Here is a 26,200-nt window from a genome sequence, read left to right on the forward strand (position 1 = left end):
TTGGTACATTGAAACCTTGGGGGCAGCGATGGAGAATCATTTGTTTTACGCCCCACTTCCAGAGGCCTTAATGATCCAGCTGGCACACTGAAGCCCAATATCCAATCCCCCCCAACCCCCCAATCATTTTATTTTAAATCACTGTAGATACTGCAGTGATTGTTAATGAGTAGCAGTTAATGATGTAACACTGACAGGACAGTCGCCAGCAGGAGCTTACTGTGACACAAATAAAGATAAGCAGCTGCAGATTTGCGATGCTTCACTCCGATGATGGAGAGCTCATTTCATTTTTGTTTACAGAGGGGGAAATGTGAGCTTGAGCACCAGCGTAATTCATCACACTCGGCTGGGTTCTGCATTTATCATCTCTCAGACCAGCTCACTTCCCATTTCCAACGATTTTGTTTTTGTAAAACAAAAGCTGCTCCGATATGAATTCCAGTTTCAACCAGAGCCAAGGCTATATTTTCCCCAGAGTTTAGAGACCTTGAGCCCTTGTTAAACTAAAAAAGTTCACAGACAATGGCTCAGATTTGCAAAACAAATCAACAAATTCAAGGAGACAAATGCTTTCAACAGATCAAACACAACTAAAATAGCTTTATTCATAATAATCAAAGTCAAATGCTTGACTTCTGTCTACATTAATAAGGCTTTGTGTAAAGGGATTACATTACCCACATATGAGAGTTTACTTACATCCATTAATATATGTTAAAATACTCTACAGCTACGTTTCAATCGTGCATTTCCAGTTGGACCGTCTTCATGCACAGTAGCTCCTAAAATTATCTGACTGTGTAACATTAGCAGGGAGTCTGAACACAGCGTTACTTATCCCCTCTAACTGTCAGTCAGCAGCTGGTTACAGACACATTCATGTTAGCTTGAGGTATCTTATCTATGCCAATCATGTACTGGCAAATCCACAGTACAGCTCTACAGTGTTCAAGTCTCTCTTGCAGACCTTGGTAGCAGTTCTGCAATTTTCATTTTAGTTTGTTTTACACTACAATATGTGGAACAGCAGATGGCTGGGTGTTTCCCATATTTGGCACTACAATGAGTTGTGACAGTTACAGGATATACAGTATTTGGACACTATTTCAGTATACAGTATATTTGTACTGTTTTGACATGTTACTTGAATTACCTCAATGTGGTACACCCTTCCCACTGGAAACAACTAAATGGAAATACTACTGGGCACCAGCCTGTATCACCTAGGGTGACAGTAAATGTGTCAGAGGTTCCACTGTCTGCTGCCTTGTTCTCAGTGCTTCCTCTGATTGAGGATCATGTCCGCAGCCTGGGCCAGGTTGTCTACAGTGCCGTCAGCTGTCACCGTTGGGTGCCTCTCATCACTGGGCCTGAGGGAGGAGAAGCAAAAATCACACGCTTTAGGACAAGTAGCACAGGTACAAACGGGAACAAAACACCAGCCACACAAGGGTCGGTAAACGAGAAAGACCAGCAGCTTGATGCTGTCAGAACAGAGCAGAACATGATGGTCTAAGAGGATTCAGTGTGAAGAGAACTGAGCAGAATTACTTTACAGGCTTGTCTTGTTTAGCTTAAGGGCAAAGCTTTGATAATAAATAGGCTCTATGTCTTCTCAGAATGATCATAAGAGCTCACTTATGATCAACAGAGTATGCATCATACTAGAAAAAAAAGAAGAGGTTTTCCACTGAATATTTGCTGTGTTGCTATCTCCTCACTTAAAAGGTGTCTGTGCTGCTGCTTGCCAAAAGCCCCTGCGGGGTAGTGCATGGTTTTTGTCTCTATCACCAGCTGTCACACAGTGTTCCAGACTTTTCTAATATATCTGTAGGCAACTAAAACAGACCAAAGGGGGCCTTTAATGAGAACTTCTAATGCCAAAAATACCCCTTTCTAAAAATAAAAGCGAAAGAATAATTTGAGTGACTTAGGCCAGTGGTGTACAAGCTGGGCGTTGGGACTCAGAAAGGACCCAACTGCAAGATACAGTGGGTCTAATAGGTTTTACAATATATCTGCTACTCAAAATTAAGTCTATTTTTACTAACATTTAGCTGGTCTGCTGGTCCAGCACTTTGGTCCAGACTGACTGGACCTACGACTATTGGATGGATTGGTGTGAAATTTGGTACACATATTCATGTGCCCTCAGGATGAATTACACTCCCTTTGGGTTTTCCCCTGACTATTCATGTCGTGCCAATATCACATCAAAATTTTAGTTTGTCCAATACATTTGGTTTGGTTTACGACCAAATACGGGCAAAACTACTTACATTTAATGCTAATTAGCAAATGTTAGCATGCTTATATGCTAAACTAAGATGATGTACATGGCAGATATCTGTCATTGTGAGCATTTTAGCAAGCTGATGTTAGCATTTAGCTCAAAGTACCACTGTGCCTGTGTACAGCCTCACAGAGCTGCTAGCATGGCTGAAGACTCCTAGCCTTGTTCTTTGTTGAATATTAGGACATTTTACCTCTTCAGGCATCAGAAAATTATTCAAATGATCTGAGAAGGGAAAAAGTTAAATATGACGAGGGGTTGCCAGTAGACATTTTTTCTTGTTAAAGGGTCACAGGCCATTATGTGTATTATAATTAGTGCTGGGTATAGGTTATGAGATATACAGTTTCAAGTATAAATTATCAAGCAGACTGTTGTGTTTCTACACAAGAAAGAAATAATCACAACAAAAACATAGGACACAAGCCAAAAACATCAGGGTCCACTGACCAAGCCTTCCTAGTGGAAAATCTTTAGGAGGCATTAGGCAGCCTTGCCTATGTGCCCTTCTTTGGCTCAGGGCCCAGTGATGGATGCAGATATGGCTGTTTAATCAGCTGGTAGGGAAATGTGATCCATTTGGCGTGGCACCAGGCCCAGGCCGGCATGCAGGACCCTTTTCCTCCCCATTACATCAAAAGACGGAGACGCCCCCTTCATTCATCTGCAGGTCTGCCCAGGACTCCTGCTCATTTATGAAGTGGTGCCTATAGATCCCCCCCCCCTCCCTGGCTGTCTTGACCAGCCTCTGTGTGCTGCCTCTGTTCCCCAGTCACGGGTTGGAGCGCCAGATGGGGAGGCTTTGTCTGGTCCGGGGTGTGCGGCACACACCACCATTAATCCTGCCCTCTCAGAGCTTGCAGAGGACCATGGCAAATATTTGTGAGCCGCCCAAGTGTAGCGACAGAAAGAAGAGGCCAGTGGGGGGGGTGAAGAGGTGTTGAATACTGAAGCCGCGGTGAATACGGGGAAGCGGTGCCATGTGTTTACGCATGTCTGTCAGCCGCCAGCTCTTGGGTTATGTGAGCTGGTCCGCTAATGGTCGGGGTGTTATGTCTCCTGTGCTGGATTGCTCCTGCACTCTTTTCTGACCGAGGACTGATTGGGTTCACATAAGCACGCACAGGCACAAGTACACAAGCAAGTAACCGCATGGTTCTTATGTTTCAAGCACTGAGTCCAACAGCGTCGACCACAGTGTCCCTCCAACCTGATGCTCCTTTAAATCTCCTGTGGCCTCTACCTTTTAGATATGCACGCATACATGCATGTGTGTATTCATTTTACTGCTTTCCTCCCATTGCCATGAATAATGGAGGAGTAACCAGGTCAATGTGACCATGCAAAATTCAGCACAATGCAGCTAGTGTTACCGATGAGGTAATGTACGGCTTGCTGCGTGTCCTTCAGGTCAATGCAATATCAATACACGTGAAGAGATAGGTTTGGTCCCCGAGTCTGATTGACACTGCACAGCCTTCACGTGGTAATGAGGTCAGCTATGAGGTAGGAGGTGGGAAGCAGCCAAGAAATTAGTTCAACACAGCTGCCACCACGGTGAAAGACCTAACAACTTCACTGGAAAGTTGGTAAATGATCACAAGTATGTAAGCAGAAGGGAAATGTAGATGGATTTTGGGCAGAAGTAAAACAATAAGTTGAGTCCTGGATTCACCATTTGACAGAAATAAATCAACATCAGTTTTTGGTGTGGTTTCATGTGAAGCAATCTCAAACATTATTCCATATACTTTAAAAACAGGTACATAGACCTCTAATCCCCTATAAAAGCTATGACATGACGGTGGATTAAACAGTTGTGCAAGCTGGACACGAGGACATGGGTATTATGTTTATACTGCTCAAGTAATATAAGATTATTGTGGCTTAAGGAGTGTCATATGGACAGATATATAACATGATACTTAGCACTATAAAACATGGAGATACATTTTTATAAGGACACACTGTGCCACCATGAAACGAAAGTGGATACGAATGACTCATACAGAAAGTGTGCTTGTGTGAAAGTCAGCTGTGCATCAAAGATAAGAGCGCAATGAGGTATGATACAGAAATAGAGTGGTTCAGCATCAGCATTTGAGAGTTTTTACTCCTTTGTTTTGTTCAGGTAAATCCGGTTCATTGTCAAGGTAGCTGACCGTGGGGTGAAAGGCACAACAACCTTCCCATCAGTTAATACTTAACACACTGGCACATACACAAAGACACACACGTGCACACAAAAGGAAGCAAAAGTGTCACATATGCCCAATTTAGATTTACACTTCTCCCTTAACCTCTTCACCCTTGCTGAGTAGGCATTTTGCTTGAAACTGTGCAGATAAAGCAGATAAGGCATACATGAGAACAGAGAAGCCAACAGTACGTGACACTCAGTGTTTTGGTCTAAAATCTGTGACATGCAGAACAGCTTTTGGGAAACCGGGCATCAGTCTGCTTCCCAGCAGCTGGATTTCAACACAGATAAATATTTTGTTTTCAGGAAACCTTGAAGCTTTGAAATGATTTGAATGCCTTTGACAGTGTGGATCATCAACTGGGTGTAGACAACATATTGTAAACTCCTCATGGAAAATGATTTACATCACAAACACTACTACAAAGATGGATCCTATAAGACTGAAGCTAGCATTTATGAGCAATGAAAGAGTTATAGCAATAAATTCTGTGAGGTTTAAAAGTAATAAACAAGTAACCAAAGAGCTCTTAAAAAGACAGATCACCCTGAACTGCAAATTGGCTAAAACGAAAGCAAAAGTTTTTAATATGTGAAAAGAAACAGTTTGAAAGTCACGACTACTTATGCAAAACACAGATCAACCGCATAAAAAAGAGGAACACTGATAACAAGTGTGAGATAACCAACATGGACACTGATAAATTCAAGTGGGCGTGCAACTAAGTAGGTTTACTTTAAAGCTTAAATCTTATTGTTTTTCAGGTTTTTAGTGTTCATGTTATTTCTTCTGTCCAAAATCCTCTTCCTCAAATAAATCAAAACTTTGACAGCCTAAGTTTTTTGTAAATATATGCTGTCACCTGGGTTTGCAGTGGGGAATCATATTTATTAGAACTACGACAACACTGAAAAGAAAAGAGTCAGCCTGCCAGCAAGGGACGGAAAAACACTCAAACCAGTTCATTGTGTAGAAGTACGTTTTTCATACCAGACGAGTGAAGGCACCATCAGGCAAAACACTGCCTCTTCTCACACACAAGAATACGATATAACCATAACCTGAAGCAGAACACATTCTGATGATGACTATAGCCTTTATGTTCAGTCAAGCCTTGTGGGCGACATAAGATACTAACACAAGACAAAAGGTTTCTCCCTTTGCCCTGGGGGAAAAGGGAAGGTAAGGCAACGTTATGCACAAGGAAGGTGTGTAACCATTTGTGTTTTCTGGTCCTCTGTGACATTGCAAGAATCTTAGCCTTAGGGGTGTAATCACAGTTTGACTGGCTCTGTTAATAAAAGGTCATGGGAGAGATTGATGGTGCATCAGGATCCTCAGAGAGAGAGAAAGAGAAGAGCCAGTTGAGATGTTCCAGCCTGGTTTTATCATCACCATCACCTTCAGCTTCACTTTTCCTCTCTTTTCTCTTCTACCTGATATTTACAGAACCCAACAAGACACAGATAACACCCTTGAAATTATACAGCTGCAGCCTCTTATGAAAAACAGCCCAACTGAACTGTGGAAACCACCATGTTACGTGCATGTTATGGCAACAGAAATGACAGATGCTACGCTGGAGCCTTCACATCCTTTACTGAGTTTGTCGACATGCAGCAGCCGTTATCACTTTACTGTACAAAGGCTGTATAATGTAGAGTCATGATCTGCAAACAGCTGCGGTATGGTTTTCGCACTTTACACAGATCAACGGTTCTTTCCAATCGAGAAAGACTCAAAGGGGATTCCCTTGTTGCAGCACCAAGAGCCACTTGATTTTTTCCATCCTGTAGCACTCTGAAAACCTCCAGTGAGAAACAAAGAGAGTATCCTGAACTGTCAAAACCACCCACTGGAAACTTTCTACTCTTCTCAACCACAAATACATCCGAAGCTAAACAAACAGGACATAAACCATAAACCTTCACTTTCTGTCTCTCAGAGACATTCAAAAAAGGACCATAGCAGTGTTTTTGCAGGTTCAACTAGAATACAATTAGAAGTAGCCGTTGCTTTCCATTCATACATGTGTAACTTAGCACAGAGAACATCAAGTCTGTATTCATTTTTGTCAGAGTTCTGTTATTGTTGCGGTAATGCAGTGCAGAGAAGACTGATTTGAAAAGTCTGTATTGCATTACTTTGCGACCATAATGTCACTTTGAGGGAAATAAACGCAGATTTAATAATCACTGAGATGGATTGCATAACTCAAGCAAGTTTTAAGAGTGGACTGATAGATTTTCAAGCATAAAAAAAGTGGGAAAAATCTATTAAAGGGGACCCATTATGCTCATTTCCAAGTCTATATTTTTATTCTGGGACTCCATTACAGTAGTTTTGCATGACTCACAGCTTGAAAAACTCCTTTTTTACCCTATACTGACCCTTTATGCAGCCCCTCAGTTCAGCCTCTGTCTCTAACAGGCAGTCCTGTCTCTTTAAGCCCCCATCCCGATGAGCTCACTCTGTTCTGATTGGCCATCTTTCCGGAGGCCTGCTGATGGGGCAGCTGTAACAGAGTTGTGTTAAGTTACCACCGATTTTCCTGCCAACATTTCCTGCTTTACTGCTTAATATTGAAAGCTTTTAAATGACTAAATACGGGAGAGAAAATTATTGTGAAGAATTTACAGGAAATTGTTCCTCACCGAATTAGCAGAGTTTCATAAGCTGCGCTAAAATCAGTCAAAACAACAACATGTGGAGATATTTGGAGCTCTTTGTTCAGCGGATCAATTAGTAATAATGCAGGGAGTAATAGTACAAACAAAAACAGCCCCAGTGATGATGTTTTTTGATGAAGAGCTGCAGATGACCAGCACACCTCCAACAGGTAAACAACTTTTTTTTACTTTGCTGTGCTGTGTGATGGCACTCACAGCGTGCCAGCTCGAGTCGAGTCATGGCTCAGCGTAACTACCCCCAAAACAACAGAAAAAGCCATAAGGTTAGCAGAGTGGAGCAGTGAACTGGCCATATAGAGAAATACAACGTTGGCTCGGGCTGAAAGTAGAGAAAACTGGTGGAAACCGAGCATTCAGAGCAGTCTGAAGCCGGTGCTTTTTGCTCACAGGGATTACGTCTACATACATTACCTCATTATTTGACACTTTGGCCATGTTTAATATGAACGTCTGATATTGAAACACTATATATATATATATATATAATGACATTAAGGAAAAGCATGTTAGATCTCCTTTAAACAATCTGAAACACAGCACAATGATTTGCAAAATGTTACAAAAAGAAAACAGTTTGTAGCAAACATGCCAAAATATGCAAAACCACTTATGTGGTCCAAAAGAGTGACTTCACACTCACACACTTTTATGGAGGAAAAGTATTGCTGCATTGACAGGTATAAATTTGACCAAAGCTACTGCAGGTGTGGTCAGTTGTGGTCTGTTCTGAAAAACATAACTGCATTGGCTTCTATGGGTTAAGACTTATAAGTGAACCTTCATGTAGAACGGTTAGGGAGGTGTCTGTGTGCTGATTGGCAATCAAGGGTCTAAAGATAGGTAGGTGTGGTACGCTCTACAGATTGTAAAGCCAGATTGTAAAGCAAATTAATGATTTGTGATGTTGATCTATATAAATAAAACTGACTGGACTTATGGAAAAAGCATGGTGTCGCAACTAGTTGGCATTGAAAGCAAGTTTATTAGAGTGGGTGCAGTTACTCTTTAATGCTCACTGTGATAGATTGCAATGATTTTCATGCTGTATAAAAAGGAACGAGAACCAATGGCTGCCTGGAAAAATACATTGAAAATATCTCAAATACAGCAACAAGATTTGCAAAACCAGTTAGCTGTAAAATTGTAAAATTGCTGGTGCGCCTTTAAAGCTCTATATGATTAATGAACTTGGCTCAAAAGTGGGGCACTAGATGATGGTGAGAGGTCACAACTGCAATTGATGACACTGCATAATAAATGTATGCTGCAGATTACGATGGATCAAGAAATGTGGATTAGTAAGAACACGAAATTCATATATATATATATATATATATATATATATATGCAATATTAGTGTGCTAGCCGCAGATTACAATAGTTCAACAATATGTTTAGCTAAATGCATTGTCACATTCTGTTGAAGTCGACTACATGACAGGTAAAAATTTAATAAAGTTGATAGTTCACTATTAAAAAAGTCATCACAGAAGTTCAAACAATTTCACCTGATGAGAATAATCCCTGTTTATTTGACAAAATTCACAGAATAGTAAACTCTCACTATCACTTCAAAGCTGTCCTGTCAGTGTTGTGCTCAATAAGCAGAGATCCATGTGACCCAGATCTAACCACACTCTTTTCATCAGCATGTTATTATTAGCAGTGCTGCTGATGACTTGCTGAGCCTTCGTTTGTGTGTGGGTATGTGTGTGTCTATATCTCACTGTGTATGAGTGTTTTGTTCGCACTAAGGGACTGCTGAGTCACCTGCTTCTGGTACAGAAGATGCAAACGCACATTTGCACCCACACACAAACACAAGAACAAACCATTAGGAGAAAAAAACTGTTCTAGCAGAAACCAGGCAAGGGCCCAATTCCCCCCCAGCAAAGAAGCCTGTCTATTGGTAATTGCAAGAGGGATTGGATCCCCATTGAAACGGCTAAGGGCCTGTGTTCATGTATTTAAGAGGCAGTGCTATGTTTCAGCCTGCCATCTGTGGGCTTTAGCTCTCCGATTCTCTCCTACTCTCACTTCTTTTTCTTTCTCTTTCGCTCTCTCTCATGGGTGGAAAAGTACTGTCGAAAGGCTCGGTGGCCAAGACCCGGCCAGCTCCTTTTGTCTCGCCGTGGGAGTCTAGTCTCACTGTGAAAAAAGCTCTGGTTAATTATTAATATCTCATTGACTTATAACGCACGGCAGGCTTTAGAGGAGCCTGCAGGCAGGGGAAGCTGTCACCCCGGGGTGGTGACGGATGGTAGGCCAAGCTCGGGCACCCAGCAGAGTTTCGCCGGGCTCTTTAACCTCTTTGTGCAGCTACTGACACATTCATCTTGGATCTGGACTCCATTACGATCTGATTTCTCTTCTTTTATAAACAGAATGTTAAAAAAATAGCTTGAGGAAAGACAGCAAGATACTCCAGATACAGATGGAAACAACTCCCACTTTACCCTTTTTACTCTCCCAAATTCTAGCTTTGTTGTCCCTCGCACAGATTCATTACTAGGTAGCCTGGGAAGACACACGTTTAAGGATTACTCCACTGAAAACCTATGTTTTTATTATTAAATACTAACCTCTGGTTGGCTTGAAAGGTGTTGTACCTTGCCCCATTGCAAAAAGTAGCAGTTCTTGTCAGCTTGGATTAACAGTAGTTACAATGGAGAACCATTTTTCTCAACTTTTCAAACTACTGCTGCAGCACAGTCCACTTTTCCACTGTACATTTGTATGCTCAGTTTGTTCTAAATACATTTTTGCCAACAGATGGCAAAATACTGAGCTTCTGTTTGTCACTAGTGCAATTAGATGTTTATCTTTGTTGAACACAACCGCATTTACTAGCGTTTGTCACAAATGATAAATGTTAAAAAGGCTAAATATGGATGTGTACTGTATGTAGCAGTATTTTGGTAAAAAATTGTGTTGGCAATGGAGAGGCATATTATGCTGCAAGAGTGGATACAGAAGTTTCTATGATTTTTTTTTTTGCCATGAGTATGGGTCACCACTGGAATCAATTGCAACTGTTTTGAATCCGAGCTGCCATCCTCTGTGAAAGCGCAATCAAACAAGCCTACAGGCAGTGAGGCCTGGATAATCCAAACTCACGTTTTCACTAATATTCTATTAAACGCATTGAAATACAAATGTAAATGTTAGGAACAGAGAGATGGAGGGAAAGAATGACAAAGCAGTGTTGGGTCCGTAGCCAACAACAGAGTGCTTCACTGGATGAGGAAATCATTCCCAGAATTGATTGTGTTTACATTCTCATCAAAGCTGCCGATTTCAATCCATGGGAATGGGATGAAAGATAGATTAATCTCTAAGTTAATTAGTGTGACCGCATGGAGTTGTGGTAAATGCCTCTCTTGACCACAACTCTTATGTAATCAAAGATATATGTTTACAGTGTAGAGAACTATAAAACATTGTTTTGTTTCTAAATTCATATGCATTTTAAACTCTACAAATATGATTTTAAAAAATGCTGCAGGCACTCTAAAAAGTGTTGAAACAAAGCTGAACAACTCAACAACCTCTGGATACAAAAGGATAATGTGTGAACATTTAGCCAGGAAAGACATCTCCAACCAACAAAACAACAGCTTTCATGTGTTATCTGTTAAAAAGAAGGGAAATCCAGTAATGGAAATAGAAACCTTATGCAACATGTACTTTTATGCAATGCATTCATGCAAATATCCTGCCAAGGCTCTCATGCTGACTGACAAAGGAGATGCAGAGAACTGTGAGAGGCTGGTCAGAAATTATTGGACAAGACTAAAATGAGTGATTAAACCATTGGAAAGATGAGTACACTTTAGCCTGCAAGATGTTATGCTACTATGACAATATGAGCAACACATCTCTAGAATATGTTATTCATTTCCTTCTTTTATTGAGCACTTTTTATCCATACACTAGATTTTTGTTTTGGACTTTTGATTCTGAAATCTGCTTCTGCTCTTTTGTATTTTCATTACATACTTATGTGCTAATTTATTATAATGTAAAATGTTATCAGCACTCTGGTATTTCTTGCCAGTATATCCTGTTTTGACATTGTATGCGCACTTAGAGTGTATTGTTTTGTGAGACACAATGAGCACATGGATTTATATGTATTGATGATCATGTGCGTACAGTATGTATATTGTGGCATCTCTATATTGCTCTGGGCCTTAAGTATTTCATTTTGGGGAACAGAAACACACCACACACTGTTTATTGAACCTTGCTGTTTGCCACAAAACAAACAAAATGCAACAGGTCACAACGCTCTTGATTTCAGTTCCTCTGATGATCTGGGGGGGACCTGAGCACAAAAGAGGATCCCTGTGGATTCTGCTTCAGTTCAAAGGCCATGTTGTGCACGTAGTGTGATTCCTTGGTTAAGGGTTTTTGTGGTGGCACAGAGGCAAACAGACCTCAGTGACACAATCAGAAAAAAAAACTGTTGCTGTAGGGTTTACAAGCTGTTAAGCTCACAGCCTCAGTGGAGAACGGTGAAATGAAATAACTTCACTTCCTTCCCCCCCACAATGACAAAACTAATGTCCTAACAGTGGTTAACAGGACAGGGTGTGGGTGTGCTGTTGTGCTCGACACTATAAAATGACTGCACACTTGCCCATAGTGAAAAACAGCTCATAAAGGTCAAGGCAGAGCAAAAGCACAGGGAAACTGCAACTTAAGTATAACCTGCTCAGGCACGATCACACATTGAAACTAGGTCTACAAAAGCGTGCTCCAAAAAGAGAATGAAAGGCATTATCATGTGTGACATCCTCTGGGCGATACATGCAAACAAGGCCTTAAAATATAGTAAGACATATACGTTCCAGACTATCACTCCCTGGCTGATGGGCACACACCTGAAACCATGCACATTATCACAGCCATTGAGGCTATAGGACACTAGTCGAGGACTGAAAGATAAGCTAGGGCTGAAATACAGTATGTACTTGAGAGGCAACCCAGGGACAGTGCTCAGTTTATAAAGGAGATTAAGCTGCAACCACAGCCATGCACTGAATACACAGTCGCCCTGTCAAGGTTCAATGTCACAGACCTGAAGAGGACAAAGCCCGTGCATACACCTAACACTGCTGTGCTGTGTTCAGTCTACTGTCTGTTTGCTTCACGAGAATGGAGATCTGATAGGTTGTTTATGTCAGAGGGGAAGAGCATCACCTTTCTGTAGGCTCACATAATGCAGAGAAATGTTCACACTTTCCTATGAAGCGTTCCGTTCAACTATTTATTCAGGGTGGAAAGTTGTGAACTCTGAAATAACTCTCCACAACAAGCTAATTTTGAAATGTTACGTAGCAGTATGATTTCCTGTAGAAGTGTACAAACAATGTATGGTGCATTCAAGATGTATGTGCAGTTTTCAGAAGCAGAAGAGCCTGTAGAAACTGAAGTACTGGGAAAACAAATATGAAAATATCATATTTTGACACAACATATTACACAAATTATTACACAAACCTGACAACTATATTACATTAAGCTGAAGATCTTCCCATTGTGGGAGCTGCCTCTCACTCTTAAAATCTGTTTGCTCAGGCTGATGGGCCGTTTGCTTTCCTAATGAGCAGTCCTTCCTTCTATTCGTTGTACTGATAATGGCTGCATTTGCATGACTTCATTATAGGAACCAGTGGAAATCTCTTCTGGATATCCCTACTAATCACAAGTTATGTCCGTCACCCAATCATCTCAGTCTAGCCCATGCTAAGCTGTGGATACTGGCAACTGATTCCTCTGGACCTGACCTGAACTTGACTAACAAGGACAATATTATACTTCCTTAGTACCAGGAAATATTAAAAAGGATCTATCTCTCTCCGTCTTACTGTCAACATAGTACTCTTAGCATTTGTGAGAAACGCACTGTACCATGCAATACCATGTCTGTAAAAAGAATTAATAGGTCACATTAATGGCTTTTAATATAGCATCAAGCCACATCCTTTTCACTCTCATTTCATATCTGTCTCAGGCCTGCTGGTTCTGATGACTCTGATTGCAAGAGTAGCAGTTACAGTGATAGCTATGAGCATTTGCATACCAACCATCTGGTGAGAACTGTGTGTTCTAACTGCTGCACACAACTGTGCACTGTTATTCAGTGCACAATGCTGTATGTGTGCATATGTGCATGTGTTTTTGCATGCATATAACAGCTTCTTTGATAAGGTGTGTTAACCACCGTACTTGATACTACATGTTGCACAGTTCACAGCAGTCATGAGATGAAAAAAATATGACTATGCACCAGAAAATGAAAGTGTTGGATTGATAAAAAAAAATGGAGAGAAGATTTATTCTAGCTCTTCTTAGATTCTTACTATGAGTGGGGCAAAAAAGTAATGTTTATAATGTGTGAAGTTTGGCTTAAGGATGGCGCCAGAGGAATCTCTCCTCTTGTCCTCTGTACTGTGGCCATTTTAAGACATTTTTGGATGTTTCAGGCTACACCATCAGGCTTCACTCAGCATTGAGCTCAAACCTGAGACTAATGAAAGCTATCTGTCACATGCCAACATTAGCATGCTAAAGCCACATTCATGTCACACTGTTGAGACCACAATTATGAGCACCAGAGTGGGAAAAACTGTTCATGTCAGCCTGCTAGTTGTAAGGTGTAGTCAAAGCCAAAGATTTCTGTCAGCTACGATATCTCCCAGTTAGCAAAATGAACAACAGAAAAGTCTACAAATCAGAGACAAAATGGCTGCAAATACTCAACTGCTAGTAGTTACATCAAAAGAAAAAAAACAATATTAACACATATACAATCAATTCAGCTAATTAAAAAGAAGCTACTGTTTGTTTATCTCTTCTCTGACTTGTTAATGAACTTCCACAAATGTGTAACATGATATGAAACAGCTAATTTAGGCTTGGCTTACATTATCTGGTGTGCCTACAAAGCTCAGAATGGAGGCATTTTGAAATAATGTGTGAAAGCTACCAAGGTGAGGTTTTCATGTTCTTTCTATTCTGGCGACATGGCATGAATGCAGCATTACACTAACCCTTGCATGTTCTCTCACATGTTTCTAAATGGTGTGAGCTTGGAGTAGCAAGTGCAAATGCATCCCACTCAGCACAGTAAAAATACTTAAGGAAAACTAATCTGCATGGTAATCACATGGCTACTGACCCCCTCTCCCCCCCCCCCCACAATGCTCACTTCCCGTCGAGTCCCTCAGTGACAGCCACAGACAGAAAGGGCATGAACCAGGGTGCGGTTTCGGCAAACTAGTTCATAGTTTGTACCATCAGGGAGTAGTTTTCTCTGGAGAGGTATAATCTGGCTCAGCCTGCTTGGAAAACAGTTTCCTCAACACTCACATTAGCAGTCAAGCGTTGGCCACAGGGAGAGGTTTACAATGTAAACCATTTTGAAGATGGTTGCTGCTGTGTGAAAATGTTTGCTGTGTGCTCTCTGCCAGATTCCAACGGGAATCCAGAAGGGCTTCCTCTAACTCTCTGGCCCTCATTCAAAATACCAATCAATACAGCGTTGCAATCTGACACATCATTACACTATTTTCTCTTCACTAGAAATACAAATGTCAATACAGAGGGTGTGTATGTTTAAATCAAACGCCTGAAATCCAACTTCAATGATTAGGTTCAGAAAGTAATTCTGTCAGCTACCTAGCAGTAGCAATTAAACCGGTTTACACGTAGTGCATGAAGAAACAGCACGATGTTAACCTGCACATCTGAAGCTTCAAAGCTGCTCGGTTGTGTGTTGATGTAGTTCCTTTATGATAACAGAACAGAAACAAGAACAGAGAACCAGTCAGTTCTAAGGCCACAGACCGCAGGAGATTACTATTTAAAAAGACAACATACAAGTGTGAGCCGCAGGACAAAATAGAAGCATCCTTGTAATATGACTGCTCAGTATCATACACTGCTAACATTTTAAACATTAAGGTGAAATAACGCAGTGCTGTAGGGCTTAGTATCATTGCATATTTTCTGATACTGCTACCAAAGTTGATACCATTTCTATACCCCGTCCAAAAAACACAATATTAAGCTGCACTAATCATTAGTTTTATATTAACAATGGATCAACTGACTATGTGAAAAGGGTTGCTCATAGTGACAAACTGTACCTCGTTTTTCTTTCCATAGTTTTTGGGCATTTTATGTCTTTATTATAGCGACAGTAGAGAAATGACAGGAAAGGAAGGGAGAAAGAGATGTAGGGGTGACATGCCACAAAGGTCTGCTGCCAGATTCGAAGCACGGATGTTGTGGTTGTGTGGCGTGTGTCTTAGCCAGTAGGCTACTGTGGCACATCAGAAATAGAGTTATCAACATATTCTGTAGTTCCGCTCAGCGTTACAGAGTATTTTTGGCAACTTTGAGCATATTATTTTGGTTTTACAACCCACAGTGTTCACCACTGTCATCAACCTCATTACCACTTGCAACAGGCAGCTATTTTCAGCAAAAAAGCCCTGATAAACCCACTGTTGTTACACTACCTGCACAGCACCAAACAGCTGACAAGTTAGCAACCAGTTGGTGAACATACTATAGTGCTGTAGTACTGTACTGTACTGTGAGAGGTCCTGGGTTCATTCTCCGGCATCTCCACTCTTTATTTTTGTGATGTGCTATTGTGTGTAGCTTAACAATTTTGTATTATGTGTCCTGTGTGGGTTTTTTTTATTTGTACTGTTTGTTACTGTGCTGTTATATGTTTTAATTGTGACTTGCCTAAGGGACTGCAGATGAAGCTACTGTATGTACTGGTACAGTACATCAAATGGTAACATTTATGTTTAACACTGTACATGGTCCCAATAAACACATATATAAATAAATAAATATTGTACTGTACTGCAGTATTTAGTGGCTAAAAAGCTGGACTTCCCTCTGGAGTTTAGACCAAAACAGAACTAAGAAGGAGAGTGAATACTGGATTTACATTTGTCAGGTGGCCAGAGACTTCATTCCAAATGTCCAAATGGATGCTAATGTTGCTCCTCGTCTGCTAGATGTGTAAATAAGCAACTGTTTGCTAACAAGTTTGCCATATCACAAGGATATAATATGTTAATGTTGTGCATACAGCTTGTTCCACTGCCTGAAGTGGCCAAAATGTATTAATAAAGCTTTGATACAAAGATTTTGCTTACTATAAACACGTTTCTACAGAAACCTTCCATTTTTGTTTCATGAATTTCTGTTTTTCTGTTTAATTCAATCTTAAAACTAACATCTGTCCAAGAGCAATATAAATGAAGAAATATCTGATCAAAGATTAAGCAAAGACCACAATCTGACCAAGCATTTGGTACTAATTGTTGGTACACAACAGCTTTCAATACTATGGTATTTACGCACTGAGATTTTTATATGCAGCTCTACTGCTATGACTACCATTCAACACATAACTACAGAGCTGAAAGTGCGAGCAGGGTTTGGACCAGAGCTCAGCGTCGGCAGATTGTTCCTATGCAGCTGATCAACATCTGCAGTCAGAACTCCATACTGCCAGTCTAATTTCCAACCACTTCTTGGTGCAGGCCCCTCTTTGGAAACCTGTTCTACATTAAAGAGCAATGGGATCTCCGGCTCCCCTGAGGAAACAGTGCTAACTTTCGCTCATTATTCTGAACAAGGGAAGGCTGACTGCTAGCAGAACACTCCCCTATTACAGTTACCCCTATATAATGCCTATACTGTATTCTCAACAGCCATAATTGGTATTCACTGTAATATCACTTTGCTTGGTCCACACTTTTGAATTTAAACTGTGGGAGCTATCAAAGTATAATAACAAGCACATTCGTACAGTGCGAAAAAGTAGTGTGAGCATATACATGTGAAACCCTCCTACATGATTAGGACAATAGGTATCCATTTACCCATTTATCCTAACACATAGTATTTTTTTTTACCTTTCTTTTTGGAGAAACAAAGGTGAGAAAACTAACAGTAGAAACACACACAAGACAAAACCCCAACTTTAAAGGACTTAAATCAAGCTTAAAGATTTTAAGCTCTAATGGGACACTAAGTAACAGTATGTCAAGTCAAAATCCTTTAAATACAGGTTGATATGATTAGATTTGTCTGTGATTTGTATCTTTTTCCTTTCCTGTCTTGTCACCGGACCTGGGGTATTTGAAGCAGTCTTTTCTCCGAGCCTGATGGGAACTGGAGGCCTGCGCAGCATCTGGTTGACTTGGAAACAGCTGTGTTTTCACAGATCTGACTGAGGGTTTATAGCTGCTCCCAGCAAGCTTGGGTTCACGGGGCCTGTTTGGCTAAACAATGTTAAATCTCACGTCTCCCCCTCACTCACAGTCCCACAGAAACGTTAAGGTTACTGTCACTGCTTCTCTTCTTGTTCTTGGGGAACGTATATAGTCTAATAAATCGGGAGAGGGATCTGGAATATTATGGAGGTGTCTAATGAGTGAATGACAGTTCATTTTAGAAACATAAATTCTAATTTGATGCACAACTTTTATTGCTTGTTATTGGCAGTCATTCAGAGGCAAAGTTTCTTCTGTTACTATTCCTACACAAACGTGAACCACCAGTTATTCAAAGCAGGTATTGCAGCAATAAATTCAAAAACACGACAGCTTCTTCAGCATCATCATAATATCAAAAGGTTCTTTGTTTTTGGTACAAACTGGTAATCTTGTGCTACCCTTAAAAAAAAATCATACAGTGTGACTAAAAGTATGAAACTAAAAAAACTGACAAAAACTGACAAAGGATGATGTAACTTCAATGCTTTGAGCACAGTCCTCAAAATACTACTTTAGGCTTGATACAGGGTCTACAGGGTCATTTTAATGTATTGTTCTGAAAAAAAAAGGATCTTGTTATGTAATATCTCTTAATACACTATGCTGTAGTATGTCTGTATATGCATGTGTTTCACTATATAAACTCCATTCAGCAATCAGTCCATAAATCTAGACCCCCACAGCTGAAACACAACACGTCATGTAACACTATACTGATTCCACATATGTGCCTCTAGTCTAACCAGTTGCTCTCTCCTCTGGGATGAGCAGTGATATCATTCAATCAGCTTTATCCTGTGTTTAGTTGACTATCTCAGACACTGCTCATAGTGTCAGCACGCTGGAGCCGAACTGAGCTGCTGGGAAAAGATTGTGAAGTCACATAAACAAGATGGATTCTGTTCAGTCTACTGAGAATCTGCATTAGATGAAGTTCAGTCTCCTATATTTGTGCTGACTGAAACACTGCATGCTGTTGGCTTCAGAACACAAATACCAGCACATATACAGTATGTACAGGCTACACATACATGCACATATATGCCAGCAACATGCAAATAAGCACACATGAGTGCACACACACACACACATACTGTATCTCTGTCACACACGGGGGAATAATTCCACACAGACAGAGAAGAGGTTTTACAGTGGGTGACTGTGCTCTTAACGACAGGATTAGAGCTGACTGATGCTCAAGAAGATTACTCAGCGTTCTCTGGTCACATGACCACGACCTCCATGCCAGTCCACAGCAGTGGAGCAGGTCATCATGTGTGGTACAGACTAATCGCTGATTCATAGCCAAACCAAATGGTAGCGATATTAGCAAAGAGAGGTTTCATGTCCTACACAGCAGAGGCGGAAAATAATAGTTTGTTCTGTTCCGTGAAGTACTATTTTTAAGTACTCTACTAAATTCTGGGGAGAAATATTGCACCTTTTACTCCACTACATGTATAGAAGAAGTTAGTAGTTATTGAGGTTTTGCATGCTACACATATCAAAACTCAGATAATACAACGCAATGCATTACTTTAATGTACTTAAAATTACAAAGCAGTACAGAGAAGCAGTTTGTAGATGAAGACGAGTTTAATGGAACACCACCAGGACCAGCTATAACATTCAAATGCCCCTTATGAAGTATGAATAATTTATGATACAATTGTAAATGAGCAGATTTTGCTGATAATACTTTGGACTTTTATTTAAATATGTATGTATGTATGCAAGACTGGTGGTAGTGCTACTTTTAAATATTTAAATAAAGAATTTGAATACTTCTCTTCACCACTACTTCATAGTAATTTGTGCTGTGCTTGAGATGAGAAAATTGAAAAGTGGTTGTCTAGACCATCAGGATTCCCCTTTCATTTCTAAAAGGATTTACATACACATATAAGACTTAAGGCAAAGTAGTATTACATATAGAAACACCATTTAAAACATCAGTTACCATGTGACTATGAACATACATTATCATGAATAGTATATACTGTATATGATATATCGTGTAGTTCCATAAAAGCTTCCCCTCCTACTCCCAGTCACTCTTCTCTCTTCTTCTAGCCATAAGCACCACATATTTCTTCTAAAATAATCAACCATATGTTTCTGTAATTACACCATAAGAAAAGGCGCCCCAGCAATCTCCAGATACAAGATCGTAAATCCTTCGGTGACTACGACCTTGTGGGCGACTAGCATTCAACATGTGGAGAGAATAAAGCTATTTTCAGCAGATTCTCAATCAAATAAACAAATCTGGAGAGCTGAAAAATGAGGTGGTAGGCTCACAGGAAGCCTGTGCATTATGGTGGAAACTTTGAATCACAATCCTGGTGTAAGGGCGCCCTCTCCTGACAAGAAGTTGAATAGATTTTCCTGATTTCACTATAAACTATAAATGTATATAAAATGTGGGAATTTCTTTGGTAACAAATATGTAACATGGATTTTTTTCTTCGAAAGAGCTAAACCTTAAGTAAAAAAAATAATTAAATAATGATATACAGTATGATTTATGTGCTACTTCATGTTATCCTCTAAGGAGGCTGTCTTCACATGTTTAAAATTCCAGGTCTAAAAGAAGAGATTAGCTAGAGAACAACCGAGTAGGGAGTTGGTATCACTGCAGATGGGCAGATACTGACATGGTTAACCTCTTCCACTCTCCCCTCCAATCATAGACCCATTTTTGTCTTTTTTTAGGGGGGCGGGGATATTTAGAGGGAGATAGCAGGTCAACAGTACATGCCACATAGAAGTGGTACACATCATCTGAAAGCTGGGAACTTGAAGATTAATTTGAGACGCAGCTCGGCACTGTGTGTCAAGTTTGGCTACTATGGGGACTAACATCATCACACATGAACACAATTGGGCTCTTTGAATGCACAAGATTCTCAGTTTTCCAGTTATACCCAATTTATGCAATACCAAGACTGTTTAGGGACTGTTTATGAAGAAATACTCAAATACACCTCTTTTAAAATAGGCGAAAATAACACATTTATACTGCATTCAAAAAACTGCATGGGAATTTGAATAAAGTGGGCATGTCTATAAAGGGGAGACTCATGGGTACCCATAGAACACATTTTCATTCAGATATCTTGAGGTGAGAGGTCAAGGTACCCCTTTGAAAATGGCCATGCCAGTTTTTCCCTCGCCGAAATTTAGCCTAACTTGACAAGCTATCATGACATGGTACCAATGGATGCCTTAGGTCTTCTAGTTTCATATGATACCAGAATCATCACTCTCACTTTAAAACTTTAAAACTTAGTGGCTACAGCCTCTCAAAGACAGCAATGTTGGCTGGCGTCCTTGTGGGAGTTGGGAGTAAGAGGTTAAAGGATACTTTACTAACAACCTGTTGCCCGGTGGCGACCAATAAGAAGTCATGTTCAGGTTTGAGTAGATAGACACAAGGAGGCCATAGTTCACTCGGAGTACTTGTGGATTCAGCATGTCACTGACCTGTATTTGCCAGTTCTGACTTGTACGCCTTTCATTCCACAATGTTGGGCCCCACCTACATCATTCACCAAATCGTCCCCAATCATCACTACCTGCAAATGAGGAGAGAGGAAAAAAAAGAAAGAGAGAACATTATAATTTAGTTGAGGATTTTTTTAGATAATCTTGTGCAGGTGGAGTTACAAAAATGCTTCAGAACTGAAATATCTTCCTTCATCACTTGTAAATGTATTCGCATTGGTTTTATATATACTGGGGATACATACTGTGGGACATGAACCCTTGTTTGCTAAAGGGGTTGTGATTGGGGTTGCCATAAAATATACTTGTGGTTTGTGTGAAGGGTCAAAATTGGCGTGGGATGTTAAGTTGTGGTACCTGGTGGAAGAAGACTTCGCCACTGGTGACAGTCTACTAACTTTATCAGTCGGTGACACCAGTATATTATGTGGCTGCATAATTTTTTAAAAATATGACATACATCTTTACTGAGTATAGTGGCTATCTTCCTGCTTCTTTCCTCAACATCATTAGCACTTGGTGGATCCATTTCAGCCTGCTCTCCTGTCTCCTCATGTTTCTTTTTAAATCTGCTCAGCTGTCCTCTCCACTGACCTGGAGCTTGTTGTTACACAACCATGAGTTCGCACCATTGCCTGTTAGAATGAACTTCTTTTTTTTTTTCAAAGAAATTGTAAAAATGTAAACAAGTGGCAGACAGGACAAAGACATGACCCATAATAAGATATTTCATGCATGACTATACAGTGAAGAACAAAGCGTTATCAGAGAGTTATAGGAAACTGGGATTATTAAAAATGAACTCAATAGGCTGCATTATTCATGGTAAGCTGCAAGACTGAATGCAAGGAGGTTAGTGATATGATAAGAAGACAGGATGGCGCTCCTAGCATACCACAGAATTAACAGGAAGCATTCACCATTTTTTTATACACTTGTTAGCATTATGAGATTATAAGAAAGCACAAATTAGTTTTAAGCACAACTAGAGAGCAAACAGGATTGTGTTTTCTCTCAGTGTGATTGTGTCAAGTGTGCATGGTTAGGTAGTAAGAGATCCATGGGAGGTTGATTTTATTAATGCAACAGGCACATAAGCAGGAAGAGGATCATAGTCAGAGAGACAGCGACAGAGTGCAGTATGAATTAAGTGTGCCAGACTGAATCCTCTGACTCGGGTCCAGCCAGTTGTTGTGATAGAACTCAGACCTCCGATTAGAGAAGATATTCTCAAGTATTTGGTAGATGAATGAAAGGAATGACATTGGTCTGCAAGAGGGAGCAGACTCATTTTGATTATAATCAAATGACTCAATGAACAAGAAAGTTCTACTTTGAGAAAAAAATCTTATCCCTGCATGAAAGCCCGGGTGAGTGACTGAAGGCTTTGGAAAGGGCAGCAGTTATAGCTCAGGATACATCCATGTCAGTGAAAGGAAGGAAATCCAGAGAATGGAGAGAGGCTTAAACTGAGATGAACCCGTCGTTCTTGGAGTGACAACTGCCTGGTTCAAAAATAGATAAGCTTAGCGAGACTGTGGTGATGGAGTGGATTCCTTGGTCTTGGGATACACGAGATGTGCAGATAGCATGGAAAGACATTAAAACACATGTTCAGTCACCTGCTGGGGAAATAAAGAGCATGCAACCAAACAGGCACTGTTTTGGCTTTCTTCTATGATAGGTTCCAACACATAGACTTTATTATGAACAGTTTGGCTGTTACAGCTGCTGGTGGCTAAATACATCCATCTAACAACAGGGAGGTGCATCAAGCTAATTAGGTATGTCTCTTAAGTAGTAGTAGTTGAGCTAGGAAACTGGGAGGAAAACAAATTAATATCTTGAAACAGTAAAAAGCCACAAGAATTGAATATAATCTGTACAACATACTGGACGGTCAGTCTGTTTATATTGACATGTGGCCGGAAATTGAATTTTCTGGCACATATACTGTATATTTATAGTGTATACTTGTACTTCTACGCAAGGGAAGTGCAATTACACAGGACAAAGCCTAAGGGCATTTAGACATGTGGTCTTATTCTAAAGAAGGATTTGACAACCTGATTAAAATTAAGTTAAGGGTTTGTATGTGGGGAGAATGGCAGAAATATCTTTCAGAAAACTATAACTGTGTCCTTGGTTATTTAACACAACACAATCCCTTTGAAGCTATCATGTCACAGTGCTTCTCTGCCTTCAGAAGTCTGTAAAAATGTTGTGATTGCTGCAACTTCTGAGTATGGCAAAAAAAAGTGCATACCCTCTGTATGAACTGGCCTGTTGAAAACCGAGCAACCACATGCCTTCTATCTTAACAAGAGCATTTCTGAGTTCCCTAATTTACTTCCAAGTCCAGTCACAAGGTCAAAACAGACTCAAACCACAAAAGAATTCCCAAAGCAAAGCTAAAAATGTTGTATTTTAGCCAAGATCAAATAACTGAATAAGAATCTTCATTATCACACATTACACTTGCGTGTCCCGGATAAGCCTGTATTATAGATTGACGCAGCACATCTGTTGTTATGTACCTCATGTGGTTGAAGCCCCATATCATTGAGAACACTCTGGAAAAATGTTCGGGATGGTTTTCCAATGACTTCAGCCTCTAAATCACAAGCATACTGGGGGAACAAAAAGGTAACAATAATAAGTGATTGTTCATTTGTGCACAATGCCAGTTATCAATTCTTAATCTATATATCAATGCAAATTATGCACCTACTGTACCTCTAGAGCCTTCATGAAAACTCCTACATCTAATTTCAAACCATCCGTCTCCTTGTAGTACCTCCTATAAAGAAAGCACATCACCACAAGTATTTTGTCTGGTTCTGTCAAGAAATTTTACATTTCATGGTTATTACTCTTATCTACTTGTCAATGCAGTTAGCAAACGTATGTATAATGTAGATAAAATGCCTGATTAAGCAGTTGAGTGTCTTTCTGCATGGATATGTTAGGTCAGGGTTAGAGAATGCTGTCAGGGCTCAGTAGATTTATGACAGCACAGCCTCATACCCACAAGTCAAAACGTCATTTAACATTAGTACTGGGCTCCTATAGGAATGTTTACCCAACTTTTGGCACATTTCACCATATGTATAGATAATAAGTGGAATAAACAATATAGGAATTACTTTTAACTTGAAGGACAAAGAGAATATCTTCATACCCTTGGCCAAGAGAGAACAGCACTGGTTTCTCCAGGCCTATAAGGACCCTGAATGCCTCGTTCAGGTTCTGGTAGGAAAACTTTTCAGATGCATCTCCAATGACCACACAGTTTGGTTTGGACTTGTCAACACTGTCAAACTCGGGGAGAAGTGCTGCAAAAGAGTAAGCACAGAGTTCATAATGCAACACCTTAAGGTGTCAAAGAAATCAGAGTTAATACTTTTTATGCATGGGTCATTTAAAGCAGTGGTTCTCAAACTTTTTCAGGTCAAGGACCCCTAAACTGACATGAATTAGACCAAGGAACCCTATTTGATAAGATTTTGTCCCAGGGTCCCTCATTTGATAAGATTTTTGCTTTTAGATGTTTTATTATAGAAAGTGTATGAAACCCATGACAAAAACAGTCATACATTCTGTCATTGTGTTACTTATGGGTGGAATTATAGTGAAAATAAATTATTCCCCTTTTTGCTAAGGAACCCCTGGAAGCCCCTCAAGGACCCCTGGGGGTCCCCGGACCCCACTTTGAGAACCAGTGATTTCAAGGATTAGTCTGGTGATGTGCTATATTTTAATATTGTCAACAAATCCCATGAAAAGACCAAAAACAAGTAGTGTACTTACTGTGTGGCCAAAGTCTGATATAACTTATTATTCTGTTTCATAGACATCCATTGTTGTCAAAAAACTATTAAAAACACATCAACAAGCCACAATAATGTGCTGGGTGATATGCTGCTTTATTACAATGAACATAGGAACTAGTTTATTTTGAGTCCATTGCACATACTACTTCCTGCTGCTGGAAATACTCACTTGTGCACTACATCTGCGCCTGAAAATAGCCTCAAATTAACTATTTAATCCTGTTTATATAATTTTTGCTAAAAACTATTGTGCTCAGATTAGTTTTATTATGTTAGTATTGAGAGATGGACTAACATATTGTTGGTTTAAGTCTTTTGTGGACAATAACAAAAACACAAAATATCACCATCCTTATCCTTTAACAGATCCAAGGAATATACATTAATGTAAAATGTTTTTACGTAACTTCTGCTGTGTCACACATTTTACAGCTATTTTACAGAGGATTTGTAGACATTTCCTAACAGTTTCTTGATCATAGAAATGTGGTCATTTTCTGTAGGTACATTCCTGTAAAAAATGCCAAACTAAGTGAGTAGCTGCATAAAATCATCATCATCAAAGTCATCCAGCTGAATATTTTTAGATGCAATACTTATAGAGTCACACACTGATGACAACCCAGAGATATTGCCAAAAGCATTACCATCATACACCAGCAGGTGAGGCCGCAAGCCTCTCTCCTTGAGGACAGCTACGGCTGCAGGTGCAGGAGAGAAGACCTCAGATACAGAGATGTCAAAGCCCAGTCTTTGCAGCTTGGCAACAAACTTCTCTCTTGTGGCCTGGGTCTCATTGGTGCAGAATCTCAGCTTCAGGTCAGATGCCTTGAGCCTTTAAAAAAAAGGTCAGGAGGTCAGACTGACTGAGGGTGGAACCCACAGTTTATGGCAACACAGTAAGGCTGAGATATTGACAGTTCTCAACTTGCTCTAAAACATACATGCACAGAGACACTTTAGGAGTCTTGCAATAAACTTCTATTATCCATACTGTGTTTGTTAGCAGCACACTGCATAACCGAGTGCATGCACTTTGCTCTTTCACTGTCATGCAAACTGAACATGCAACTCGTTAAAATCTGACACTGTCTCGCTCATTTTTTCACTCACTTTTTCACAGCTTCAATCGACCCTTGAATGGCAACCCCGTCTCCCTCGCCGCTGTCATACAAAACGCCACACATGTCCAATATGACACCTTTCAAACTCTTCGCGCAGCCCGGCCATCCTGAGTCGGCCATGACGAAGTGGTATGTGTTCACAGCGCATGCGCGTAACATGAAGCGGCCTGTCAAGCATTTTATTTATTTCGTTCGTGTTAAGTTACATGTAGTTATATAATATTTACAGTCGT

The 26,200-nt window shown here is 40.2% G+C and overlaps 1 protein-coding gene across 2 annotated transcripts; it reads right to left on the bottom strand.

Annotated features, from left to right (window-relative positions):
- Positions 1 to 573: 573 nt before the first annotated feature.
- lhpp (phospholysine phosphohistidine inorganic pyrophosphate phosphatase) lies at positions 574 to 26,115 on the bottom strand. Of its 2 annotated transcripts, none has more exons than XM_067576391.1 (7): positions 25,957 to 26,115; positions 25,491 to 25,678; positions 24,192 to 24,345; positions 23,747 to 23,810; positions 23,548 to 23,640; positions 20,990 to 21,081; positions 574 to 1,373 (listed from the first exon to the last, which is right to left on the bottom strand). In XM_067576391.1, the coding sequence occupies exons 1-7, from the start codon at positions 26,085 to 26,087 to the stop codon at positions 1,277 to 1,279; spliced, it is 819 nt and encodes a 272-aa protein (XP_067432492.1). In that variant the 5' UTR covers positions 26,088 to 26,115; the 3' UTR covers positions 574 to 1,276. The 2 variants fall into 2 exon arrangements, 1 of the variants encoding a protein (XP_067432492.1); XR_010924892.1 differs by lacking the exon at positions 574 to 1,373 and adding an exon at positions 21,471 to 21,610 and having other exon boundaries at positions 20,992 to 21,081.
- Positions 26,116 to 26,200: the final 85 nt, after the last annotated feature.

This window comes from Thunnus thynnus, chromosome 20 (genome assembly GCF_963924715.1).
Source record: "Thunnus thynnus chromosome 20, fThuThy2.1, whole genome shotgun sequence".
NCBI lineage: Eukaryota > Metazoa > Chordata > Actinopteri > Scombriformes > Scombridae > Thunnus > Thunnus thynnus.